The 10,329-nt window shown below is 34.5% G+C and overlaps 1 protein-coding gene across 1 annotated transcript; it reads left to right on the forward strand.

The window, feature by feature from the left end:
• Positions 1-3,894: 3,894 nt before the first annotated feature.
• Positions 3,895-8,566, forward strand: LOC111402780. Its single transcript, XM_023031139.1, has 5 exons — positions 3,895-4,246; positions 5,353-5,854; positions 6,048-6,204; positions 7,753-7,797; positions 7,993-8,566. Exons 1-5 carry the CDS (start codon positions 4,076-4,078, stop codon positions 8,180-8,182), a joined length of 1,065 nt encoding a protein of 354 aa, XP_022886907.1. The 5' UTR covers positions 3,895-4,075; the 3' UTR covers positions 8,183-8,566.
• The last annotated feature ends 1,763 nt before the right edge of the window (positions 8,567-10,329 follow it).

Genomic DNA, 10,329 nt, shown 5'->3' on the forward strand with positions numbered 1-10,329 from the left:
ATATTTTATAATAATTCTTAAAATTCGTTTCCATTGTAAAAAAATAAATAGAAATAAAAATGGTAGCCTACCTAGAAAACCATTTCCCACCATATAGGTAGGAATTTGTTTTCCTTAAAAATCAAGAAAACTCCATTTTTCAAGAAAACCAAGAGAATGAATTTCATGGAAATTATTTGCTATCAAACACCACCAAAATGTGGAAAATAGAAAAAAATTTCCATTTTCCATGGAATTGTTGCCCAATCAAAAAGGGCCTAATAGACTTTTTCCAAATCTTTGATTTGTTGCAACCGTCATCATGTGAGGTCTTTTTGAATGATTTTTATCCAAAATTTTGTCAATTGACCAAAAAAATTATTTTGACCACATTTGAACAATTTTTAAAGAGGCAGAATGGTAACCTTATATTAAAATTAAAAATCAAAAAATAAAATTAATCTTCCTTTTTCCTAATCCAACCCCACCCAAATCGTAAAAATAAACCTTCATCCCCTTCAACGTATCTAAAAGAATATCAAGAAAGAAGTTAGCAAAAGTATTGGGAATTTACTTAAACATGCACAGCGGAAATAATACAGTTTCAATTCCCACAAGGATTCATCTTTTTATTTAGATAAGAATTGTGATGAGAATTATACATTTTCCTTGATTTTACAAATTCCTTTTGCGTTATCTTTATTCCAGCAACTTGAATCTGTCTCCCACAGCTGTTCAATTGTCCAACCTCCAATGAAATTCACACAGAGAATAGACTGCAACTGCTAAGATTTTTCCTCTTGTGCCAGCAAGAATAATGAAAACTCTATGGATCTAAAACCCTAGCCATGTATTTATATAAGCCCAAACGGGCTCGGTCGGATTCGGCCCAATATTTAATTAATCCATTTAATTAAATTCGGTCGGTGAATTAATTAATCTAATTAATTAATTCGGGGCTATAAATAAACAATCCAATTAATTAATTTATCCAACGAATGTTAAATTAATTAATTGACAATTTGCAATCTTCCAATTCTCTTTTGTGTGCGACCCATCAGGTTCCCGACTACGATGGCTAACAACGTGAAATATTATTTTGATCTAATCAAAACTGATAAATTAAACACCCTTTTAGTTTATCACAAATTCACACTCGTCGTCCCAGATTGACATTTAGCAATGTATTAAGGCAACACATGTGATGGGAAATGTCACGTGTTATGACAAAATCAAAATTGTTCATTTACCATGAAACTATAATCATTTCGTCAATATGATCCGATCAATTACGAGATATGGAAGTGTGTCAATCTCGATTATCGATCATATTTTTCATTCTATTATTAAGTCAATATGAGTCGAAAACTCCTTTTCGACATATGTGTATACCTTGGTCAAGGATTTCGTTATTAACTTAATTGAACGAAATGCAAATCACAATTTTTTACTATCTAAGAGTGACGAATCCTCTATTAGTCATTCACAACCTTCATATGGTTCTTGACATACCCGAACGATATCGTATTAGCGGCCCTTAGTAGAGCAACTCTAATACCGTCAAAGCATGACTGTCCTTATAAAAGGCACTTTAATGACCTCAAGTCATAGGACCAATTCCACTACCGAACATTAGAGATTAACCACCGACACTCAGATAGTTATCCATGTGAAATCTCTTAGCGGGTCTCCAATGTTTTGTTCTATAACAAAACATCCACGTGTTCATTTAAGTGTCACCACACTTTAGTTTCTGAGATCAGCTACTTACTTCACAAGTAAGAAATGACACACGTGATGGTCTATCTGTAATAACGATATCCGTATCTCGTTATTACTTACGACGACGGATTATTCAAAATCCAATTATACGTAATTTGTATCTCACAATCACAACTTCTTGTGATTAATAAATCACTTAAACTTGGATCTTCGGACTCTAATATTTAACATTATTTATCAAAAAATTAATTTAAATAAATAATAGATCTTGCCAAAGTTAAATACATTAAACATATTAAAAGTATTTACAACCTAAATCGGTTGGATTTAGGGCAATACTCTTACAAAAAGGACAAGCTTCATTCGAATGCTAGCTTGAGCTTAATAGATTGGGGATTTTCACTGCTAACACTTCTTACCTTGGGGATTATGGGTTTGTTGGAGAAAGGATGGTTTTTTAATAAAAGCTCGAGAGTGTTCGATTTTAGAAACAGTATTTCTTGAAATTGAATTGGTAGGTTTATTGTTGGTAATAAGAAAAGAGCTAAAGAAGTAGAAGGATAAAGAGAACTAGAGAATCCATTTGAAATATATGCTGCAAAAATCACTCTTATCTGCTTTTCTGTAATGTCTTGTGATGCTACTAGAAATCACACCTGTTGATTTCCCAAACTTGAGGATCATGAGTGAGCGCGATCGTAGTCTTTCGGTACCTGAAACAAAGGCAACGAGGTGTGTTCTCGTCATCCCTCTAATACTTAAGTCAGAAAGAGAATTATATGCGTAAGCTGTAAATTGAAAATAATGAAAAACGTACCTGGTCAATAACTCATTGGTTTGTATTTATAGGGACATGTAATACACCTCTAGTAGAATTTGAATTGGGTGGATGTTCTTATCCAATAGAGTCCTGTTAGGTAGAGGAGGTAGACCGATACCTTAATTGTGTTTAAGATAGAGTTCTTGCAGTGGTCAAGTATTGAAGTAATAGGGTAGAGTTAGAGTCCCAAGTACATAGGAATCCCATTGGATCAATAACAACTATTGTGGACCATTAAGGAAAGGTATTCTCGAGGACACTCCATACCCGAGGATGTAAATCACAGAATGTGGACACCACATGATCATCAATCCTCGAGCACTCAATCTCGGGGACCAAATGCTCGAGCACAGTGATGGTGGAATTGCGGGGGAAGGTCATTTCGAGTCCTCGGGACTACGGTGAATAGCTCAGCACAACAATGTTCGAGCATAACCAAAAACTGGCACATCATCTTGTATTATTTTGCAGAAGCCTCATTCTCACATGGAACCCTTTAGTGTTCATCCCTTCCTCTCTCTTTATCTGAAAAACTCTCATGAGATCGAGAGAGTTAGGAATGAAAAGTGGTTGAGATGGGATTTTCTGTATTTATGACAGATATTCAGGTGTCGCTCATTTTGAAACCATGACCCCACTCCACCTGAGTTAGGGGAACCGACCAGTCGAGGAGCGACTGGACCATCTCAGCCCACCTACATCTCTGGAAATCCACTACCACAAGGATGATTTCACTGATGGGTTTCTTGATTTGTTGTGGGGTGGGTTAGGGGAAGAAAGAAGATTAATTTTATTTTTTGATTTTAACGTAAAGTTATCATTTTGTCCTTTTAAAAATTGTTAAAATGTGGTCAATTTTTTTTTTTTTTTTGTCAATTGATGGAATTTGGATGAAAACCGTCCAAAATGGTCTCACATACAATGTTTGGAAATGTTAGGATGACGACTGCAACAAATCAATAGTTTGAAAAAAGTTTACTAGTATTTCAAAGATTTTGAGCTTCTGCTGCAGTTATTCCTAAATTATATACAAAAAATCTATCAGTCGGTTTTCAAAATCTAACATAAAATTATTTGCAACTATGATTATCCCCTGTTTGCCCTTATTTTGTGAAAATAAAAATGGGTGGAATAGTATTTTTTTAAAAAATGAGAGATTGAAAGAATTTTTTTTTTCGATTTACGTTTAATATTATTTTATAAAAAATTGTGTGATTAAAAATAAAAGAGATAAAAATAAAAATGTGATGAAATAAAAATTAATGAGATCAAACGGGGCTAAATGTTTGGATAGACAGTTTCGCCACTTTCACTGTCTAAAAATATCTTGCTTTTACTGTCCAGCTTCCTCCTCTTTTAAGGTATCACGTCACGCGCATAATCGGACAAAGAAACGACAAAACTTTTTCTGATCTACTTATGGAAAAACCCCGGATGGATGGATGTCCCACAATATTCTCGAAAGAATTGCAAAAAAGTCTTGTCTACAGTAACACTATTCCATCTTAATCTCGTTGAACTACACGCCTAAAAAATCGACTTTGATACTTGAAAATGAGTGGGCCTCCGTTTGTAAAGAAGCTGAAAATTGAAGCAGATGAAAATGGAAAAACAATGGAAGAAGAAAACAGAAATGAACAAGAAGAAGCACTGCTGGCTCTCATCGATCACCGCACAAAAGAAGTCGTGCATCTTCGCCAACGCGTTTCTTATTACACATCCCAGGTTCAATTTGTTTTTTTATTTTTATTGGGTTTCATTCAAGGTTTTTTGCATCAGATATTTGGGGAATTAAATTTTTTTTTTTTTTTTTTTGATAGTGTGTGTATATATACTACATATTGATTGATTTTGTTATTTCAGCTCAATTGACCTTCCAATTTTGTTGTGTTATTTTTACATGTTAGGATATTATAGATTGTGCTTTTATTATGGCTAAATATTTCCTTTTTTTATTTTATCACAATATAATTGTATCTTTGAAGTGTTGAAGCGGAAGTTCAAAATGCCTATGCTTGTAACTTTTTGATTCTCAGATGGGAGATATTTTGCGGAAAAAAATTCACGAGGTTTATGGAAGTTAAATAATTCACCACTTAGGGTAAATAGAAATTCTGCACAAGTAGGACATTGTGCATTTGAAGCTAATAGATTATTTCGTTAACTTCTGTAACATGTGAAGGTTAACGAGTGTTGTGTGCAAATGGAATAGACAAGTAGGTGTCACTTTTTGTTTTAGGGAATGTATCAGTCAGTTAATATACACAGACAAAAATTTCTTTCGAATCAAAAAGTAGGTGTCACTTTTTGGCTACCAGAAATATGGAGTTTATGGAGAAAAAAGATTTGAAAACTAATCCTATGGTTTGTTGCTCTCGAATCAATGATCTATGAAGTCCTTTTTTTTTGATGATTACTCAAGGCTGTCACGAAGTTACCTCTCTGGCCAATCAAGTTGACAATGTGTTGATTTATAATGGCATACGAAACTGTGCGGTCTGTTGTTCACTCATGAATGGTGGAGAATCATCGGTGTTTGATTGCCCTTCTCTAACAACCTATGATTGGAAATCTTACAATCGTTTCATGTGAGCCTGTTATCATCGGTTTTGCTTGATTGTAAACTTAACTGGTAAATCTACACTTGGTTGATCTGGACTTGTGAAATGCCTAGGTAATCTGCATTGGGTTTGCATTTTGCTGTGAAGTCTGATGGTGCTTCAACTTAGTTTCTTTCTATATCTGTGTGGATGTTAATGTTTGGCTGTAGGAATTTCTTCTATCTTTATTGGGAAACCATGGCTGAACATTCGTTTATATTGGGTCTATAGCTCAATGAAGCAGAGAGGAGGCTGGATGAGACACAAATTAAACTGGCTCATCTTCAAGGACGGGACAAAGGGCCAGCTTTGAAAAATTCACCTCGAAAGGAAGAAGTCAAAGTTGAAAGAAGATCCACGAGTCCTGTTCAGGTCAGTGAAGGCTCTTCTCAAAGCCAGTCTCATGGTCCACCTCGTTCAGGCCAGGAAACCATAAAGTCGTCCAGTGATAATCTGAATACTTATGGAACACCAAGTAGTCCTTTCTACAAAAAGGAGGATTCTCCTCAAACCCAAAGTCAATCTACACGGTCTGCTACTCCAAATACTTCACAGCCTATAAAGATGAAAGCATCTGGAACTAAAGTTTCCAGTGGTTATGGTTCTCAGCCCAGTGCGTCGAGGCCAACTCGTGTCAACAATATTGTACAATCCAAAGAGGACAGATCGCATAGAACATCTTCTCAGCGGGAATCCATGGAAACTCAACCTAAAAAAACAAAGAGGAAGCTTGGTATGATTCTTCTTTGAGTCCTTTAGCACTGCACTGTTAAGTTATTACGTTTTGACTTTTTGGCTTCATAGATGTTGGAAATTGTATCTGGAGATTTCATCTATTAAACATACTTGCAAAATGGCCTCTCTTAATTTATATCATATTTTTTCATCAATCAAGATGTATTCATCATTTTTTCTTTCTGATGTAGAGCTGAAAGAACATAAAGAGTTGATTCCATTAATAGGCAGCAGCTCCTCACCAAATATAATCCGCACCCAGACAGGATGTTTTCAATCTAGTCAACACAAAAGAAAGTTGAGAAGTCTTGTAATGTGTCCGACAAATGATCAACTATTTGTGACCAGGTACTTTGGACACTTTTAAAAATCTGATCAAAAGGTCGTAAATTTTTATGCTTCTAAATTTTGATAAGTGAGATGTTGATTAACCTCAGAAAGAAAGAAAAACCAGGGCATCATTTGGTTAAGACTTGGTTTCCTTAGGCGTGTTAAGCAGCACTATGTAGGTTTTGTCATCTGCATACATAAAAAGAAATGTTATAATTCTTTATTTTTTAATTGATCATTTTGAATGATACATATGATAATATCATCATGAGGTTCTTACTCTTGATATATCCCGCACACATGCATTCACAGTTCTTGCAGCATGATGTGAGATTTGTACCGAAATTCATAATTGTAATTTTTCTATTTTATTCTGGAGACAAAGTTATCTTTTCACTACTTCAAATGTTCAGTCTTTACAAAATTTTATTTTATGTGTTGGAGTGGCTTTTCACTTTTTCTAGAGCTTTCTATTGCTTGATGCCCAGAACCAAATAATCATTTCCAATGGCGAGTTCTTTGCTCAGGGCTATGTTAGCAATAATGATAGCTTGTGCAAATCAATATTTTCCCTTATTGTCAGATTGGGCGACAAACTGGTTGTTAGTTTTACAAAAGTGAGTACGAGAGGGTTGGAAATAACCAGCATTTCTATATTATTGAAATTTTAGATATAATTTTGGCTCACTCTTTAACGAGGTAATGGAGCTTCATACGAATTGTTTTGCCAGTACTTTTTCCTTCCATTTCATCATGACAATTTTTTGATGTGATTAATTTCTTTCTTAATATCACAATTAATCTTGTTGCATCATCTATCAAAGAATTCCTTCAACTGTTGCTAACTCAACCTTCTCATAAATGGTATTCTCAAGTATTTAAATTCTCACGATTATGGACATTTAAGAATTCAGTGAAGTTCAGCAACTTCCATATTTTATGAGTAATAAGAACTTTTGATCCCCTATCTAATTCCTACTTCAGTTCTGTCAAATGAATGGACAATGAATGAACTTCTTAATATAGGTTATCAAAACAGAGTTAGGTGTAAGAGGCAAGGGTTCTAAAAAGTTCGAGGTTAATGCAAACTGCACAGTACAGTGAAGGTCAGAGATAGTTGATTCATTGTACCATAGAAAATCTGTTTGCTATGAAAGATTGAATTACCTACGGGGTGGGGGTATCATTTCTACAATTTAGTTTAACCTGGTTTTGCATCTTGTGGCAGACTGGTTGAATCTCAATCCTTTCAGAATATGTCATAAAATATTCCATGGTTCACATGCAGTTCACAAATCTTGAAATGATTCTTGAGTTCTTTTCTGATTAGAGCAAATTGAGCTCAATCATACTGCTTTGATAGCTTTGAGAATGCTACCTTCGTCATTAAATGTCAATTTTGATATTTCATGTGAGTTGCATTTAAGATGATCAAGAGGATCATGCAGTGCTGCATGAACTTTAGTGACACAGAAAGCCGTCTAGGGTTGTTCATATCATATTTATCCCAACTAACAACTCTACAGATTCTAACTTCTTTTCTTGTGTATATGAATGATTTTGCAGCGCATTGGATGGAGATGTCAATTTGTGGCAAATTCAGGGCAGAGGGTTAGTTTTTATCTTATGAAGAATCTCTGTGCTTTCATCCATGTTCTTTAATTTTTTTCGAATTTCTTGACATTCTCATTAAAAAGAAGAGTGGTGCATTCTTATATTCTTAAAATATTTAGTTCAATCGTACCCTTGTTTTAGTAATTTGAGTTCTTGACTTCAATTGTTTTCTCTCATTATATAAAAGTGCAGATCAAGTGCTCATCGTCTAAGTACAACTGACTGTCAATCAGCCAAGCAGAGGAGATGGCCAGAAGATATAGCTTGGCATCCACAAGGAACCAGCCTCTTTTCAGTTTATAGTGCAGATGGTGGGGATTCTCAGATATCAATTCTGAATCTTAATAAGGGAAAAGAGGTAAGGATCATGATTGAGAGCTAGTTTTTTTTTTTTTTTAGTATTATCTTAAGCTTGCAGGTGTACATTTGACATGTACCCATGTAAAGTACAGACATTACCATGTCATCTTTGTGCCTTTATTCCAATCTAGCATATGTGGTGATCAGATTCATTTTCATAATGAAATATACGACAAATGGAAAATTTGTTGGATCTACATTGCTTGTGTCCCAGACATCGCAAACATTTGACAGTAACTGTATACAAGAATTGGTGTCTATCCATAAAGTAATTGCCTATTGGTTGAGCTATCCTTTTGACTTGTCAAATTCTCTCGGCAGTTTCTTCTAACTAATGCAGCACACAATCTCTTTGCGTTCCCCCTTATTAGTGAGCAGGGCTCAAAGCTGGGGAAAAAAAAAAAAATACCATGTAAGAAATTTGGGTTACTTCCCGAATCCAATTGGAAGTGGGTGGGCATATATATTTTACTTATCTAATTTTCTTAAAGGTTCATTCTAACCCATGTGCTACTAGAGCTTTTTGTGAAAGGAGGCCTTAGGGAATGAGAATCCAATTCATTCTTTATTGAAAAGTAGACTGAGGTGGGTTAAGGTTGCAAAAGATGTAATTTTTGAACTAATTTTTTGAGTACGTTTTTTCCATAAATGGAGACGGTATTACTGAACATTATAGCAATTTCTGAAACTTACATTTTGATCCTAATCTTCTTCAACTGCCTCAATCCTTTAACATTTATTTTATTTCCAATGTACTCCTTCACTAACATAAAATGTTTTGTCACACTGAACTCCCCTGGTTCCCCGCTGCACACACACACACACACTCTCTCTCTCTCTCTCTCTCTCTCTCACACACACACACACACACACACATTTACACCCATTATTAGTCACCTAAGGCGTACACCATGAGGCTTTTTGATGCCGGATGTTATGTGAGAATTGTAGGGGAAGGGGAAAGTGGAGAGAAGAAGAGAAAGGAGGGGGAAAGAGATAAGAAGAGGGGAAGATGAGAAGATAGAAATTAGGGAGAGAAATCAATTTATTTCATAATCAAAAGTTGTTTTATTACAATGCAAAAGAGCCCTTTATATAGGGTTTGAAATATTATATCTTAAGAAGGAAAATATCTAATAAAAGCAACTAAATTTAACCTAATTGTATTTTCTAAAATACAACATAAAATTGAAAGCTAAACATAATAATATTCCTTCTAATATTGCATCATTTTTATTAAGTACCTCGAGCTTGCACTTTAAGTGCTATATGTCCGGGCTTATAACTTGTCATACTGAGACGCACGCCGCAAGGCATAGGCCTTGGGGTGACCGAGGTATGCACTCCATTGTCTTGTTCTTTTTGGTTTTTGTTTATTGCCTTACAACTTTGAATAATGCTATTTGCAGTCATTCACCAACGTAGTCGCCCTATATGGCACCTATGTGGCAGTTAGTGATTTGATATATATAGCAAGAAAAAATTATCAAATTAATATATCAAATTACAAATCGCCATTTAGGATGCTACGTAGGGCGACTACTAGCGACTATGAATAACATTACTTTAAACTTTTGGTCTTTTATTATAACCTAGAACGTTTGAAGGGCATCTAAGACTAATTTAAACACAATTCAACCTACAAACTTGAAAAAGAGGCATTAGAGAATAAAGAAGAGGACAAATAAAGCAAGCGTAATCTAGCCTTCTATGAGTGAAGCACGATAAAACCCTCTCCTAAGTGAAGTTCCAAGTTTTCGGCATTAAAAAGGTTGATAACAGGAGTGCCGCGACACGTAACTTCACTCTTTTTCTTTCTTCAATATTTTTCTTTTTGTTGTCTTTGTATTTTTTGATTGATTTCTTTTCTCTATATTTCTGTTCTTTTAAAGTTAATTGAATAATAAGTTCCTAAGTGGCTGGTCAGGTGCTTCACTTGTTTTAGGCTTTTAGTTCTAGTTGTGGATTAATGGTCTTAATATGTGATGACAATCAGTTAAAAGTATTTTTGCTGCTATATTTATATTTATTTAAGTTTAGAATTGTAATTTAGACTTATATTCTCTTTGAAATGTTTTGTTATTATATTTTAGATAGTTAACGGTTTCTTATGAATATAATTTTTATATTTTGTTAGTTTTTAACTTATATTATTGGTTTATGTTGAGG

This window comes from Olea europaea, chromosome 1 (genome assembly GCF_002742605.1).
Source record: "Olea europaea var. sylvestris chromosome 1, O_europaea_v1, whole genome shotgun sequence".
In the NCBI taxonomy this organism is placed as follows: domain Eukaryota; kingdom Viridiplantae; phylum Streptophyta; class Magnoliopsida; order Lamiales; family Oleaceae; genus Olea; species Olea europaea.